The sequence below is a fragment of the Sinocyclocheilus grahami genome, unplaced genomic scaffold, assembly GCF_001515645.1.
Source record: "Sinocyclocheilus grahami isolate Dianchi unplaced genomic scaffold, SAMN03320097.WGS_v1.1 scaffold439.1, whole genome shotgun sequence".
NCBI classification, from domain to species: Eukaryota; Metazoa; Chordata; class Actinopteri; order Cypriniformes; family Cyprinidae; genus Sinocyclocheilus; species Sinocyclocheilus grahami.
In genome coordinates, this window is record NW_015505618.1 from 821,617 (window position 1) to 840,130 (window position 18,514).

An 18,514-nucleotide genomic window follows, 5' to 3' on the forward strand; every position below is an offset into this window, starting at 1 on the left:
GCCTCCACCTCCGCTCCAGCTCGGCCACAGCAGCAGCCTTCACAATGGCCGCATCGTGGATCTGGCCGCAGGAAAGAGGCGCAGTCCGCCTCCGCCCATGCCCAGCCCGTGAAGCGCCAGGGCAGGCGGCATCCCTGAGATGGGCGACCCAGAGTCCTTGGATCCTGCTCTTCAGGAGGTGGTGACTGCACCACTCCTTCCCCCGGAGGAGGGCCGGGTGGAGAATCCTTTGTTCCTGTTTTGTTCTGTTCCGCAACTGGCTCCCCAGCCAGTGGTACCCAGAACCTCAAAAAAGAGCAGTTTCCTTTTTCTCTGGGTCCCAAGAGGGCAAGGATGGCAGTGCACGAGACACAGTCTCCATACTCCCGTCCCCCTCTCTTTTCGCCAGTGGGCAGTAGGGCCCGGTTCGAGGATGCCAGGCCTCCTCACGTGCCCCCTGCCCAGCCATGGAGCCAGGTAAGTGGTGCGACGTGCACTCAGACCCCACTCTGGGATGCTCTGCCTTCGGAGGTGGTTCCCTGTGTTCCACTTCACTGCCCCACTGCAGGTACGTCAGTGGTCTCCCTAGTCCCACTTGTTCGGTCACTGGGGGCCTGGCTAGCACTCCCCAGGCCATCTCGCTGGCTCGTGAGAACCATCAGACTCGGCTATGCGATTCAATTCGCCCGGCGCCCTCCCAAGTTCAGGGGCATTCGGTTCACCTCTGTGTTGGACAGAGATGCTCCTGTCTTGCGTCCAGAGATCGCGGTCCTGCTGGCGAAGGACGCGATACAGCCGGTCCCTCCAGCTGAGATGAGGTCAGGGTTTTACAGCCCATACTTCATCATATCCAAGAAAGGTGGTGGGTTACGACCAATCTTGGACCTGAGCATGTTGAACCGGGCCCTTCACAAGCTCCCGTTCAGGATGTTGACGCAGAAATGCATCTTTCAATGTGTCCGTCCTTTCGATTGGTTCGCAGCGATCGACCTCAAGGATGCATACTTTCATTTCTCAATTCTCCCTCGACACAGGCCGTTTCTTCGCTTTGCGTTTGAAGGGCGAGCATATCAGTGCAAGGTCCTCCCCTTTGGGCTATCCCTGTCGCCTCGTGTCTTCACCAAGGTCGTGGAGGCAGCCCTTGTTCCATTAAGGGAAGCTGGCATTCGCATTCTCAACTACCTCGACGACTGGCTCATATTGGCTCTCACATCATCTCCTTTCTCAGAGAGGGGGCACCCTCTTGCACCCGTGTCCAGACTTGTGGAATTTCCACGTGTGGTCCCTGGACGGGACGCGGAGGTTCTAGGTGGGCTTCCTCCAGCGGTAGTTAACACCATCACTTCAGCTAGAGCCCCGTCTTCAAGACACGCTTACAGGCTGAAGTGGAACCTGTTCATCAATTGGTGCTCTTCCCGCCGGGAAGACCCCCGTAGATGCCCGATCAGGGTCGTGCTCTATAATGTCTGTAATATGTAAACACAGATGGCAGCCCTTCAGTAAGATGTTGGAAACATCCCTAACTGACAGAAATCATTGTCTTCATTTTCATCCCACAAGACTGAGCTGGACCGTTAAATGCCCTCTCAAAATAAAGGGTAGAAACTTCTTAAAGATAGATAAAACTGTGGACTTTTTTGTGGAATTTTACAGCTATATCTTATAATTTGGTGCAATAGTTACTGAAATGCTGTATTTCCTTTCCACTAGGCTAAAATGTTTGTGGTCTCCTTGCCAAGATGTCTACAGATCTGTGTGTCTTTGGTAATGGTGTCCAGACTACAAGGTGTGTGATTGTAGTAATCTCTTGTTCTGTGTGTAAGTGGTGCGTTTCGGTTGGTTTCAGTATTGCTGTGTCTCAGGCAGGGTTTCAGCTCCGATACGCGTGGAGGCCCCTGTTGAGCAGCCCTTCACTCTGAGCTGTACGCTTGTCAAGGCCAGAGGAGAATCGGTTCATCAGATCCGCTGGCTGGATGTGCAGAACCAGACGTTAATCACTTACCAGCCTGGTGAAAAAGACAGTGTGAGCGGACAGCAGCATGTGGACCTAGCTCCTTCACCAAGAGATGCCAGTGCCATCACCATCAAACGGGTCAGCTACAGGGATGAGGGCTGCTACACTTGCATCTTTGATCTTCATCCCAAAGGCTCAAGGGAAGGACAAACCTGCCTTACTGTCACAGGTCAGTCTTGGACAACATGTATTTAGAGGATGCATCTACAAGACTTCCATTTGACAGTGAGCATCCATGCTTTCCAGCAACACTGGGAATTTTAAATTGCTTATATCACGTTTTTGTTCCATGCTGTCCGTGTGTACATGGTGGTGATTTTTTTTACTGAGACCTTTTGCAGTTTACGGTAGGTTGTGACAAGTCATCATGAGTAAGTCATTGAATCAGTCACACAACTGATTCCTTACAAATGCTGATTCACTCAAGAATGAATCAGTATCCGTGTTTCAGTTTAAAGGGATAGTTCACCCCAAAATGAAAGTTCTGTCATTAGTTACTCACCCTCATGTCGTTCCAAACACGTAAGACCGTCGTTCATCTTCGGAACACAAATTAAGATATTTTTGATGAAATCTGAGAGCTTTCTGACCTTGCATAGACAGCAATGCAACTACCACGTTCAAGGCCCAGAAAAGTAGTAAGGACATCGTTAAAATGGTCCATGAAATCAGTGGTTCAACTGTAATATTATGAAAACAAAAATAATGACTTTATTCAACAATTTCTTCCCTTCTGGGTCAGTCTCCGCTGCCATTCAAGAGAGTACCATGACGGTACTCTCAGGGCAATCATTATAAAATTAACAGTTTTTCCTTTTGAGGTATAATTACTGTAATTTCTTTCTTGCTTTGGAATGTAAATTATAGCTGCTTTTCTAAAATGAGACATATGTGGCCAACAAATATGACCTGAGGATGCAGCCTTCGAAATAAGACACTGAATCATTCACTTTTTAAAACACTGATTCATTTAGGAACAAAACAACACTACCATCTAGTGATGGGAAGATCAGATACTGGATTTTTGAATCTTGTTCAAGCATCATTTCATTTATCTTTATTAATGTCACTTAGTTCATTTGAGCCGAGTTCATTTAAAATAATGTATTTCAAATGTGTCATATTCAAACACATTAACATTTGTAACCTTCATATTCTGATCATATTCTGACTTATGGAATCATTATAATGCACCCCAAGTCAAACTATGAAAAACTATGAAAAAATATTAATTAGTAGTTCACCTCCCAAATTCCTGGTCTTTCATTCATTTGTCACATGACAAAACAGCAAAATTAAGTAACCATTCATGAACTTTTGGAGATGCGCAATGCCCAAGGTTCCATTAGAAAGACAAGTCTTACTTTAATGAATACTTAATTTTTTTAGATATGCTTTGAAACACTGATAATAACTGATAACAACTCACATATCATCAGGTTCTATTTTTTGGCTCTTATAAAATAAGGCTGTGGGAATAATAAAACACATCAGCATAGTTGTGGTTTTGGATGTTGCGTACTTGCGTACTTGCGTCCTGGATTCTGGAAGAGAATGTGAATGTAGATAAGAAACAGCTGCTTGGTCAGGCAAAGATCCAGCTGGTCTCAACAGTCACTTCTAGGAATGCCGCGGTGAAGACTACTGTCTTTCCCTCTCTTTAATGCATAATTGATCATGTGGGGATTGTATTCTGGATGCTCCTTAGACATCTATTGTTATGTATTGACAGTGAAAATACTCATCTGTCTCATCCTGGTCTCACTGAGACCTCTTTTTAACTCCACTCCCTAAGCCTGTTTCTCCTTTTGTTAAATGCAGATAATAAAATAGTTTGTCTAGTGACATACGCCCTTAAAAATGAAGATTCTTTATTGGTTTCTATTGTTCCATGAAGAATATTTAACATCCTTGGAATCTTTCAACTGGACAAAAAGTTCTTCAGATTATTAAAAATGTTCTTCACACTATAGGAAAAAATGGTTCTTTTCAAATCTGTTCACGGAAAGGTTCTTTGGGAAACCCAAGTGGTCCTTCTATGGCATTTGCTGCAAAAACCCATTTTTAAAGAGTGTATAGTAGTATGCTATTAAGTAACAAATTATGTATATTTAAAATACACTACACTGTATATAATGTATTTATAATTATGTATATAAGTTACATAAGTGACATATAAGTGTTATCATGCTACTGTTAGTATTGTAGTGACTCATTTTCATTGATTTACAGCATCGGTGATCTCCGAGGGCAATAAGACTGCAGTGGGTGGTAAACAAGCCTCTCTGGCCTGTCGGTACGGTCTGCCGGAGAAAGTCAAGCAGGTGCTATGGAAGAAGATTGTGAATAAAGCAGAATCCCGTGAAGTTGCATCTTTTGCAAAGCAGAGTGACCCAGTAATTGAAGAAGAGTTTGTGGACCGTGCGAGCCTGAGCCCTTCCCTGTCTGACACGCAGCTCACGTTATGGCCGGTCCGAGCTGAAGATGAGGCCTGCTACACCTGTGAGTTCCACACGTATCCAGACGGCACTAAGAGCGCCATAAGCTGCCTCACTATATTTGGTAAGTCCCTCGAGGCTCGAGTTACAGTGAAATCTTGATAAGCTGGGTGATGATGATATTCAGGGGCCAGGGCCAATATTTGATATACCTGATGCTTACTCTGTTTGTTGTTAGGATGATGTAAAGTTTTAAGTTAAATCTTTAGGTTGGTCTGCCTCAGTGGCAGTGGCTTGTCGAATGATTGAAACCAACCAACCAAAAACAAAAAGAAGGTAACATTTACTGTTTACACATAAAACAAGAATTCGATGAATTCGAAGAATTCGACACTGATGTTTTAATGGTATGAAGGTTTTATGATAGCAATGTTAAACAACCAACAGTTGGCTGATATCCAGTGATGCAAACTATTCAATGTCTTTGCCAAATTTTGCTGTTTTTAATTGAAAATATGCTGAATCAAAACTATTTAGTTCAATAGTCCACTTTAGACATAAGTAACTTTGCGATTACATGTTGACTAGCAGTCATTAGAATATTAGTAGACTGTCTGCTTATTATCGGCTAACACTTTATGTTGATGGTCCCCAACAGACGTTTAACCGACTAAGTTTGCAAAAATATATCAACTTATTCTACCAACCCTAACCCTAAACCTAACCTAACAGTCTACTGATATGCTAATGAAAGTTAGTTGACATGTAGTTGCAAAGTTACTTAAAGTTAGTAGAATGTCGGTTCCGCATGTACATACTATGTACTTGTTATTATAGTAATTGATTACAATAACTGGCTAATAACCCTGAACCTACCCCTAAACCTAACCTTAAACCATGTAGTTACCTTGTATTATCCAGTACTTTCTTACAGAGTATATACATATAAGTACACATACTATAAAATAAAGTGATGTGTCAGAATGTCTAAAGTAGACTATCAAAATAAATCATTAAACCATTAAAACCCATCCCAGAAAACAGTCCCCACTCTAATGGTCAAGACAGACCTTGCTGATATTTTTATATAGTGATTGCTGATTTTTAGACTCTAGAGTGAAACGTAAATCCAGTTCAGTGTATGCAGCTGGTAGGGCTGTAGCACAGAGTGGTAGAGAGGGCAGGACATGGCTAAACACACACACAGGCCTGGAGAAAATGAGGACAACAGACAGAGAGAGAGAGAGTGATATGAAAGAAACTGATTGTAGGAGGGTGAGACTGTGAGATCTATGATTTATTCAGACTGTGGCCAAAGTGAATGACTGTGTCACTGTTCCACTAACACAGTGCCTCTCTCTATGTGCTGCTCTCGTTCTCCTGCCTTGACTCTCTCAGAATGATGTTCACTTCGTGCCACGTTGTTCTGTACTGTTGCATTTGCCCAAACTAGGATGCAGCCACTAACGGATACTTAAAGGGATAGTTTACCTCAAAATGAAAATTTTGTTATTATTTGCCCAGCCTCATGTCATTCCAAACCTGTATCACTATATTTTGATTGATTTGTTTATACAAGGAGGTCAGTGGGGTCCAAAACCAAAATTTTTTAGGTCTGCATTTTGTTTAATCATATTCGCTCATCTGTTATTCATAGCAATCTTGAATTGTTCTGTAGGGGTCATGGTTTTGTAAGAATGTGAAATGCTTGTCCTCTGTTGGAATGCCAAGTGTATACCTCTTTTTTGGGCCAATGCTGTGGTTTGAATGGGCATCTCTGTAGCTTTGAACTACTGACGAAAATATGTGGGCTGCAAACACTCAGAGATGGCATGCAGATCTGTTGATTTACAAAGCCAACTCTTGCTTTTCAAGCCAACACAAGTGGATATCATTCAGAGTCAATGCATGATTATGTGTTGGGATCAAGAGGTCAATGTTTGGCTGGTTAGCATGGCTCCAATCAATGGCCCTTGCTGGTAAATGCTGTCAGGGCCATGTTTTTAACATCAGGGGCTGAGGGGGACAGGGAGGGGAGTTATAATTTGTATCTAAAGGAATTAAATAATAATTAAAGGATTTAAATGGATTTAATGGAATAAAGTAATGAAAAAAGAAGAGGACCATAAAATGTAATCACTTTGCAAATAACATTTTTATTTTAAAATATGCACACATTCACTCTTATTCGTATGCCTAATATGTCAAAAACATGAAACGGCAAAATGTTTCTTGTCTCATCACATTCAGTTATGAATGACATGAATCATGCAATTCAAAACAGCCAAATTTGACAATAAAGTTGAGTATGACTGAATATTACTGTTGGTCTTTTAACATTTCTACTATAAAACAGTTGTCGAATATTAAATGTTTAGCCTCTTAAGTCTTATCTCACACTTATTCAATCCTTTCAACTGAAGGGCAGCATTCATGCTTGACTTCTGTGAACAGTAAATCCCACCTTTTTTGATTTGATTGGTCTCAATCATTTTGATGTTGATGATCACTTTTAGGCTGCTGAGGCAGACAAGCCTAAAAATGTAAGTTTTAAAACTTTTTGTCATTCTACAGCAAACAAAGCAGCATTAAGATGAGCAAATACTGGGGGCCCTTTCTAATTATTGTCTATCTTAGTTATGACCCTGACACTCTGGCCAAATCATCTGCCTCCACTGATGGACATTCACGTGTAGCTGTGTTTTCTGACTAAATAAAATGTTCCACAACCAAACAACCTATATACTGTATCATTTACAGTCCTGCCCAAACCTCAAGTAAGCTACAAGACCACGTCTCCGGGAGTGATCGAGGCTAACTGTACTGCCGTGGCCCGGCCACAGGCTGAAATAGTGTGGAACGTGGAGGGGAATAACCGGACCATTGGTCCACCTGTGACCACCTCTATCCAGCAGAGTGACGGGACGACTCTGGTCATCAGCACCTTGACCATCCAGGCTGGACTCCTGAAGGATGTCTCTGTCAAATGTCTCGTTCATCATAAAGGACTGGAGACTGCCATTGCTGTTTCCATGAACACTAAAAGTAAGTGTGAACTATTTTATTATGCACTTTGATTATGAAGGTTTATATTGAATAAAATTATGTAATTTTTCCTTGATTGGTTTGAGGTAAATGGATTCATTGTGCATTGTGAAAACCTACTGTAGCTTTAAAAAATACCATCCTGTGAAACCAATGGCTTGTTCTAAAGTAGGTAATACAAGTTTGAACAGTGTTGGGGGTAACACGTTACATGTAATCAGATTACTTTTTTTCCAAGTAACTAGTAAAGTAACACGTTACTTTTACATTTACAGTGAAATATCAGTTACTTTTCAAATAAGTGTAACGCCAGTTATCCATTTCTTCACTGACACCTCTCCTGTCCCCATGTTGAGAGAAATTTGTAGTGAGGTGCAGAGGTACTTCCTTCAGCCTGAGGCTTATTATTTTTTCTTTTGCTGTGAATGGACCTTTATAGTTGTAAAAAATAACTTTTGGCTTTTTATTATTAAAAAACAAAACAAATAAGCAAGCCAAGCCCATGTGATAAAAAGTAACGCTAGAGCAACGTAATGCATTACTTTCCATAAATATTAACTAAGTAACGCAGTTAGATGAGGTAACACAAAATTTCAATGTATTACTTTTAGAAGTAACTTTCCCCAACACTATTTTTAAACTAATTTTTTTTTTTCTGACACCAGAATGAGAACTGACAAGGTCAATTATCGAGAGTCTTAAAGGCACAGCAAGAAGCATGTTTGATCTGAATTATCAGAGAGATTGAAAAATTACCTTTACTAACATTACAAGTGGACCAAAGGGAGAAAATTATAATGATTTAACAAAATGTAGGAAATGTGATCTTCTTGTCCTAGGTGTGATATTATTTGTCACACAGTAATTATCACTGAGATGCTCGGTAAAACCAAACCAAGTTACAGTTGTAGCGTCTCGACCAATCTGACACACTAATTTTAATTTGATTTAACAAATCAATTATTCATTAGGTTAACAAATCGTCACAGTCCCCTCACTCAATTAACTGGATGCCAGGATGTCTGCTGAACACCAGGCGCTCTGGTCACCATGACAACTAATCATGATATCACTGGTTTTATGACCCCCCAGGAATGTGAGAAGGATAGCCCACTCTTGTCCCAAGGAAAAGCAGAGTAGAAATGGACTGTGTTCTAGTTAATTCATAGAAAAACCGTTATTTGAATGAACACACATATTTCTTCAGGCCATTGAGTATATTATTGTCATTGTGTATTTTGTCTTTGATATTCTTAGACTATTTTAGTATGCTTGTGAGGGGACCCATTCTTGATCCTCCCTTTTCACTATATGTAATCCTACCTTGTTTAGTATCTATGAATTTGCCTTCGTATGATCGAAACAAGCGTGTATATTATATGGTGGTACATAGGCAATATATATTAGGGCCCTGAGAATCGTTAATAATTTCGATTTAAGTCCATTTGCAAATTACCATGCTTAGAGAACAAAGGGTCGTAAACCCTCCAGCAATTGCCACCTCCCGCTCGGAAATTCCATTTTGCTCATTGGACAAGCCCATCTTGAAAGGCGGAGATCTTCTCCGACCTTAAAGGCCCGGCTCCAGGGACCCGCCCCAGTCGGTGATTCAGTCAGAAGCAAAGATGATGTGAGAAAAACGCTTCAGGATACAAAGCATCTGTGCCAGGCCTTTCTTCGGCCTAGTCCTTTCCATTCATCAAGTAACACTGACTCAAACTGGTTCTTCTCATCGACCCGAATTCAGCAAAGATCTACGGGAAGCTTTAAGATTTGCATCAGGAATCTCTTTCAGACCGCCGAGACTCGCTAAGTATCAAACTTAGTCTTATTAATTGATACATTAAGTATCAGTTACACCTTTTTACAAAGGTGTGTTTGAACTCAGAATCTGACGTATCCCTGAAGGCTTTGATCTGTTGAATATACATGCAAAGTGTTCCATAAAATCCATTCTTTATGCCTCTTTCTATGCTGAGTTAAACTTTAACCCTTTCCTATACCAACTGTATGTGTGTGTGTGTGTATGTGTATGTTAGACCGGCTTAATGTGTTTATGTAGTATGTTAGACTAGTTTAAGTGTTTATGTAGTTAATAAAACCTTACTTGTATCACACTTGACGTGTTCATTGTTTACTCATAACCGGAGTCAATAATCATGCAGATTTACGTTACAAACTTATAGAATTGTACAGTAAGAAAGTTATTTCCCTTAACCAGGAAATTAACGTCTTAGAATTGACAAGACAGTTGACCCTGAGTGGTCAGCTAAATATCTACAGTGGATCTAAAATATGAATAGTTAATTATAACTAGTTATGGTTAATTATTCATATTTCCCCATGAGCTAAATTCGCTACACGGGCATCCTTGCGTCTGTCAGTCAGACGGCTTTAAAGAAGAGCCGATCCTCAGGAATAAATTATGTGGATATTATCATAACACAAAAAAAGATCCATCCAATCCAGGATAAATTGCTTCATGCTTTCAGGCAGACACCTCAAATTGCCCATCTGACTTGTTTTTTCCCTTCTCTCTATGGACGTGAATATATTACTTCTGTCTTACACCTACATTTAAATAGGGGGAAGTGAAGCAACATGGCTGTGCGCTGCTGATACTGTACATGGCAAGCAAACACGCTTCGTACACATGAGACTTACTGCCTCTCTTTATGTACATAGCACTGGATTGTGGCGCTTGAACACTTGAGGGAGTTGGGGGAGGTTTATTGTGATTTGGATGACAGTTGCTTGTTTTCTTTCTTTCATGAACATACAGGGACGATTTGATTTTGAAATTAGTTATAGCACAAATCAAAATAACAATTTCTGCATCATTGCCGAAACCAAAGCTTAATTCTCCTCGCGTCTGATTGGTCACATCACCCACAAAAGACTTGTCCACAGTCCTGGGCAAATGAAAAGCTGTACATCATTAATCGAGCCACAGTTTCAATAGGTCGCTCTCCGTTTTCTAATGCTTTACTTCAGGAAACAGGACTGAGACGTTTGGTGTAGGACAGTCTGACAGGAAAGTGTGTCACAAACACAAAAGAACAGACAGTGTGTCAAAACGTGCATATACTTCTAATGCATGCAATTCAAGACATAAAATGACTTTTAGAGGCGTTTGATCAAGAAAGCATCACTTAATACTGTTCATACTTTTATCGGCTAACACTTTATGTTGATGGTCCCCAACAGACGTTTAACCGACTAAGTTTGCAAAAATATATCAACTTATTCTACCAACCCTAACCCTAAACCTAACCTAACAGTCTACTGATATGCTAATGAAAGTTAGTTGACATGTAGTTGCAAAGTTACTTAAAGTTAGTAGAATGTTGGTTCCGCATGTACATACTATGTACTTGTTATTATAGTAATTGATTACAATAACTGGCTAATAACCCTGAACCTACCCCTAAACCTAACCTTAAACCATGTAGTTACCTTGTATTATCCAGTACTTTCTTACAGAGTATATACATATAAGTACACATACTATAAAATAAAGCGATGTGTCCGAATGTCTCAAGTAGACTATCAAAATAAATCATTAAACCATTAAAACCCATCCCATAAAACAGTCCCCACTCTAATGGTCAAGACAGACCTTGCTGATATTTTTATATAGTGATTGCTGATTTTTAGACTCTAGAGTGAAACGTAAATCCAGTTCAGTGTATGCAGCTGGTAGGGCTGTAGCACAGAGTGGTAGAGAGGGCAGGACATGGCTAAACACACACACAGGCCTGGAGAAAATGAGGACAACAGACAGAGAGAGAGAGAGTGATATGAAAGAAACTGATTGTAGGAGGGTGAGACTGTGAGATCTATGATTTATTCAGACTGTGGCCAAAGTGAATGACTGTGTCACTGTTCCACTAACACAGTGCCTCTCTCTATGTGCTGCTCTCGTTCTCCTGCCTTGACTCTCTCAGAATGATGTTCACTTCGTGCCACGTTGTTCTGTACTGTTGCATTTGCCCAAACTAGGATGCAGCCACTAACGGATACTTAAAGGGATAGTTTACCTCAAAATGAAAATTTTGTTATTATTTGCCCAGCCTCATGTCATTCCAAACCTGTATCACTATATTTTGATTGATTTGTTTATACAAGGAGGTCAGTGGGGTCCAAAACCAAAATTTTTTAGGTCTGCATTTTGTTTAATCATATTCGCTCATCTGTTATTCATAGCAATCTTGAATTGTTCTGTAGGGGTCATGGTTTTGTAAGAATGTGAAATGCTTGTCCTCTGTTGGAATGCCAAGTGTATACCTCTTTTTTGGGCCAATGCTGTGGTTTGAATGGGCATCTCTGTAGCTTTGAACTACTGACGAAAATATGTGGGCTGCAAACACTCAGAGATGGCATGCAGATCTGTTGATTTACAAAGCCAACTCTTGCTTTTCAAGCCAACACAAGTGGATATCATTCAGAGTCAATGCATGATTATGTGTTGGGATCAAGAGGTCAAAGTTTGGCTGGTTAGCATGGCTCCAATCAATGGCCCTTGCTGGTAAATGCTGTCAGGGCCATGTTTTTAACATCAGGGGCTGAGGGGGACAGGGAGGGGAGTTATAATTTGTATCTAAAGGAATTAAATAATAATTAAAGGATTTAAATGGATTTAATGGAATAAAGTAATGAAAAAAGAAGAGGACCATAAAATGTAATCACTTTGCAAATAACATTTTTATTTTAAAATATGCACACATTCACTCTTATTCGTATGCCTAATATGTCAAAAACATGAAACGGCAAAATGTTTCTTGTCTCATCACATTCAGTTATGAATGACATGAATCATGCAATTCAAAACAGCCAAATTTGACAATAAAGTTGAGTATGACTGAATATTACTGTTGGTCTTTTAACATTTCTACTATAAAACAGTTGTCGAATATTAAATGTTTAGCCTCTTAAGTCTTATCTCACACTTATTCAATCCTTTCAACTGAAGGGCAGCATTCATGCTTGACTTCTGTGAACAGTAAATCCCACCTTTTTTGATTTGATTGGTCTCAATCATTTTGACGTTGATGATCACTTTTAGGCTGCTGAGGCAGACAAGCCTAAAAATGTAAGTTTTAAAACTTTTTGTCATTCTACAGCAAACAAAGCAGCATTAAGATGAGCAAATACTGGGGGCCCTTTCTAATTATTGTCTATCTTAGTTATGACCCTGACACTCTGGCCAAATCATCTGCCTCCACTGATGGACATTCACGTGTAGCTGTGTTTTCTGACTAAATAAAATGTTCCACAACCAAACAACCTATATACTGTATCATTTACAGTCCTGCCCAAACCTCAAGTAAGCTACAAGACCACGTCTCCGGGAGTGATCGAGGCTAACTGTACTGCCGTGGCCCGGCCACAGGCTGAAATAGTGTGGAACGTGGAGGGGAATAACCGGACCATTGGTCCACCTGTGACCACCTCTATCCAGCAGAGTGACGGGACGACTCTGGTCATCAGCACCTTGACCATCCAGGCTGGACTCCTGAAGGATGTCTCTGTCAAATGTCTCGTTCATCATAAAGGACTGGAGACTGCCATTGCTGTTTCCATGAACACTAAAAGTAAGTGTGAACTATTTTATTATGCACTTTGATTATGAAGGTTTATATTGAATAAAATTATGTAATTTTTCCTTGATTGGTTTGAGGTAAATGGATTCATTGTGCATTGTGAAAACCTACTGTAGCTTTAAAAAATACCATCCTGTGAAACCAATGGCTTGTTCTAAAGTAGGTAATACAAGTTTGAACAGTGTTGGGGGTAACACGTTACATGTAATCAGATTACTTTTTTTCCAAGTAACTAGTAAAGTAACACGTTACTTTTACATTTACAGTGAAATATCAGTTACTTTTCAAATAAGTGTAACGCCAGTTATCCATTTCTTCACTGACACCTCTCCTGTCCCCATGTTGAGAGAAATTTGTAGTGAGGTGCAGAGGTACTTCCTTCAGCCTGAGGCTTATTAATTTAACTTTTGCTGTGAATGGACCTTTATAGTTGTAAAAAATAACTTTTGGCTTTTTATTATTAAAAAACAAAACAAATAAGCAAGCCAAGCCCATGTGATAAAAAGTAACGCTAGAGCAACGTAATGCATTACTTTCCATAAATATTAACTAAGTAACGCAGTTAGATGAGGTAACACAAAATTTCAATGTATTACTTTTAGAAGTAACTTTCCCCAACACTATTTTTAAACTAATTTTTTTTTTTCTGACACCAGAATGAGAACTGACAAGGTCAATTATCGAGAGTCTTAAAGGCACAGCAAGAAGCATGTTTGATCTGAATTATCAGAGAGATTGAAAAATTACCTTTACTAACATTACAAGTGGACCAAAGGGAGAAAATTATAATGATTTAACAAAATGTAGGAAATGTGATCTTCTTGTCCTAGGTGTGATATTATTTGTCACACAGTAATTATCACTGAGATGCTCGGTAAAACCAAACCAAGTTACAGTAAAATATGAAATTTGGATAAATCCTGGCACCGTCTATTTCTCAGACTTCTCTCATTGCATGTCTAATTCTTGTATGGTTGTAATTTCAGTATTATATGAACTGTGGTTTACAGCGTGACATGCAGCGCAGCTCTGGTATGTCAGGATTTTGGGTTCATCATTCAATGTTTTTCCTGGCCCTCGCTCTATGTTCATCTCTACATTCTCTAACAGAATGCAGACCGACGCTCAGGAAAACTAATCTTTAAAGCCAAATATAGTTTTTGTAAAGGATGGAAAGGGAGCAGAGCGATTGTGATCACAAAGCGCTGTGCGGCCTGATAAAGGCCTGTCATAGCATGCAGCATTATTATATAGCAGTGTTTAAATGCATTAAATACATTTCCTTGGTTTTTGTTTGTCTCTGTATGTAATGTAGAGTTACTTGTACAAATGTTCCCTGTTTACAAATAGAGATACTTGTCCTTATCTCTATTTGTATCTAGAGAAATTGTTGCCATAGCAGTAACAGTGTTTCTTCAACTATGGGCCACTTTGGCCCAGTGGAATCTTAGAAAATAAACCCAGTTGGAGGGTGAACTTTTCACACTTTCTTCACATGCTAGTTTATTTGTCCAGTAGACAAGCATGAATCACTGGAGAATGGAGTCATTTTCCACTATCTCAAAATCATCAGTGTTTTTTGAATAAACTGGCAGACTTTGTCTTGTTAAGGCTAATGTCATAGTTAGCACGCACTGTATATTAAATACACATAACTAGTAAATACTATTTTAATACTTTTACAATTTGACTAAATTGATTGGAAATCATGCACAATACAGTGTATTTTCTTGTTTAGAATTCTGTTAGTAAATACTTTTATTTATATATTTTTTAATTTTTACAATGTAGTAAAAGTCTTCTTCATATTTACATATTTAAAAATTGGTTGAGTTTGGGACCAGGGTTATTATAGTTACCTGAAACTAAATCTGAAACCATAAATAAAAAAAAAATCTCATTACTTAAAATAACATAACTTTAAATTAAATAAAGTAAAATTCCCATTTCTCATTTTAATTTAGTTTAACCTGACTAAAATAACTAAACTGAAATCAAAATGAACAAAGGTGTTCAAAAAATGTCAAAAATAAATGATGCAAGCATGGTACAAATATGATTCAATTATTTATATGACCCCAACACCTCCATATAACATGAATATTTTTTTTATGTTTATAAAAATCATAACATCAACAGTGCCCCAAGTTGAATAAACATCCAATGGTCAAACATTCAGAAGACATTCAAAAGTGAAAAGCTAACAGATGCTCTAATATTAGTGTTCCAATCTATGGTTTTCTTCTGTTTCTCTCACCAGTTGGCACTGCACTCGCTATCCTGATCTCTGTGACTACTGTAGCATTTCTTCTAGTCCTCTGCCTCTGTTTCTGTTTGTGGAAGTGTGTCCTCCGTAAAGATGGTGAGTATTTAGAAAGCAATCCAAAAGATTAACGAGAACAATCCAGAACAGCCAAGAAAAATGTCACATTAAAATCACAAAAATATTTAAAGGGAGACACATTTCTGTCATCATCAAGATAACCCATTTGAGCCTCAACACGCAAAGTTTGACAGCTTAGCTCTCTCAGGCAGCTGTCATGAAACATTCACACCAGTTCATTTAATTTTCCAACTTGTGCTCTAAAAAGGAGGTACAGTTTTGAAAGCATAATAAGTAACAACCTTGTTCTCATAGACCGTGAGAATAGCTCCGAGGAAATAAGCAGCTTCACTGTTCTTAAGTGGCCTATTCAAATTTTTTTCATAAAATGGTCAAATTGACCCTGACATACATTCATGAGTCTAGAGTTTTTTTTTATGTGATATATTTTCCTTTTCTCTGACTTTCATAATGTACTGCAACCAAATTATCTCTTTCATGTTGTCATTTTAAAACAAAACTGCTTATTTAGAAGAAAATATTGTTTTTTTTCAGCTTTACCTAAAGCCACTCAATACATCATTACAGAAAAAGTGTCATTGTATCATATGAGTGCATGAGCTGCAGTAAATTAATCATTTTTTTGTGTGTGTGTATGTTTGTGTTGTTCTACATGAGCAGAGCCTGAAGAGCATCAGGTACCGAGAAGTGGCCGAGCAGAGAGAGAGACAGACAGTTAATCGTAGGCGTATAAGCCTCTTCCTGTGAACTATTTCTGCTTAACAGTGATGACCTGTACTTCCTTCCGCACATATTCTTCAGATCTGATCTACTGATATGAGAAATCATTCAAGTTGTGTGTTTAAATACTTGATGTTACAGTTACATCTGTGCTCGGTCTTGTATTCACAGAGTAAATCATTTTGATTGAGGCAGATGACAAGCTTCAGTTCTCTTTACAATACGGATATGCTGAAGATGAACATCTCCTGTCATCGTGTTCCCTGCTTTTCCAGCCAAAGAAACCAGTGACACGTCTTTACATGAAGAAAGATGCTATATTTGGAAGAATGTGTAAATCCATCACTAATATGAAGGTTGCAGAAGGCATTTTATCTTGGTACAGAGGGGAGATTCAACTTAGTATTTGTATGATTCAATACCCATTTGAAGCCCTAAATGTAAAAGGACAATAAAACATCGCAAAACTTCTTACCTTCTTGAATTCTATGAAAAACAAACAAACTAGCTGTTCACTCAAAGTGTAAGAAAACTTCCATTATTTAAAAATCATTGTCGATAATTAAAATCTTTTGAAGAAAAAAAAACATTCTCTCATATGTTTTTGAATTTCTGATACTTATATTATGATCAGATATATTCCTTTATAATTTATAACCTTGATTTTGCTTTCAAGGTTTTTGAAGTCCAGCGAGATGGACTGAGCACTACACAGTTGTTTTTCACTCTAGACTTCGGATACTATTAGGAAATCATTAAATATCTTTTAGCTCATTCTTTTTTAATGTTTAATGATTAGGCAAACTGAACTAGAGGTATAGAGACTAACTAGAACAATTTAGTTTAAGTTCTTCTGTCCCAGGGCAATGCTGGGAAAAGAGGTCGTGACCAGCTTGTCAAAGCGTTCACTATATCAGTGGAAATGCATTATCTGCAGTCTGGTGTGGAATTAAAATGCTGATTGATACTGTGGATCAGCTGCTTTCATTACTGGGATATCATGTTGCTTTGATCTTTGCATTAATGCACATGTGCAATCCAGTGTAATGATGACAACTGATAAAAAGTCAAAGTTTTTTTGTCCTATGCATGTTAAATGATTTGTCATATTCCTGAGGATGTGAGAGCATAGGTCACACTTGAATGAATTCTTTCTATTCAGTAAAGTATGAAATAAAGTTGTTTTCCTAGTGTAATGCATGGATGCTGTATTTATTGTGTGCTTCAAGCTGGAAATTGTAAATGATATTGACTTGTATACAAGTATAGAGTGCATTTCTGCACCAATAAGCAAAGGTGTCCGTGCTTTGATTTTATTGAATCTATTATGAAATATATCAAATTCTGTACAATTAAATGTCATGGTATGGGTTGCACAACATGCGCTTTGTCATTTAGAAGTTTATTCCAATGGTTTATTGCTGCTTTTTTACTGAATTGTTAACGGCAAAGAAAAATGAATAGGTGTCACATTATTCATTTTTAAAATATATATAAAGAGCATTTCATCACGTGCAGAACCCATTTAATGTGATGCAAATTTGCTGGCAAAGACATGATAGAAAAAAAATGAAGTCCAGCACATGCAGTTCTTTTATTTATGGAATATTCCGTTTCCCGCATTCTTGATGCATGTGGGATTACTTAAATGTACTGATAGGGAAACTTATTTTTCTTTTGTCCTTGCTTCACTTAAAAGTCTCCGAATGCTTAAATGTAAATGTGAAGTTAGTTTGATGAACACATTATTTCGGTTCCTCAGTGCTTCATGCATTCTGACAATAACATTGACAAGCACATTTTTGTATCTGTGTTCCAGGAAAAATGTGTTTCAGCACTTGCCAAATCTAACTGATTTTGCACTGAAGAATTCCAGATTAATAGATCTAAACCTGTTCTCATGTCAGATGGCTGATACAGCTGCTTTGTTTGGTTGGGAAAACAGTCAGCAGTTTGTTCATGTGATAACAGAGGCTAAGAAGATTGCATGTGGCTGTGTGACTAACAGATTTTTAAACGCTATGCATCATACACTTACCAGCATGTGTAAAGGGTTTCAGAGGGAAACTGGGCAACACTAAACGACTGAGACTCAAACAGAAACATATGCTTCATTGCTGGAAATGGATGACAAATGAAAATAGTATGTGCAAAATATCAAACATGTTTAAATCAAACTGGATATAATCATAATCGAAGCTAAAAATCTGTAAAAAGTCATTCTGTGGGTTTGTAGATTTCACAACATTTAATATGTAAACTTTATTTAACAAAATTAATTTCTAGTTTAATTTATTTTTTTTTAATTAAAATTAATTAAAAATGACTGGAATAAAATCTACTCAATTTTGTTGTTAAGGATTTAGCTATT

General features: G+C 38.5%; 1 protein-coding gene across 1 annotated transcript; it reads left to right on the forward strand.

Moving 5' to 3' along the window:
* Positions 1–1,694: 1,694 nt before the first annotated feature.
* On the forward strand, positions 1,695–16,726 carry LOC107551997 (OX-2 membrane glycoprotein-like). Its single transcript, XM_016233809.1, has 6 exons — positions 1,695–1,765; positions 1,842–2,162; positions 4,226–4,555; positions 7,192–7,476; positions 15,340–15,441; positions 16,084–16,726. Exons 1-6 carry the CDS (start codon positions 1,696–1,698, stop codon positions 16,140–16,142), a joined length of 1,167 nt encoding a protein of 388 aa, XP_016089295.1. The 5' UTR covers position 1,695; the 3' UTR covers positions 16,143–16,726.
* The last annotated feature ends 1,788 nt before the right edge of the window (positions 16,727–18,514 follow it).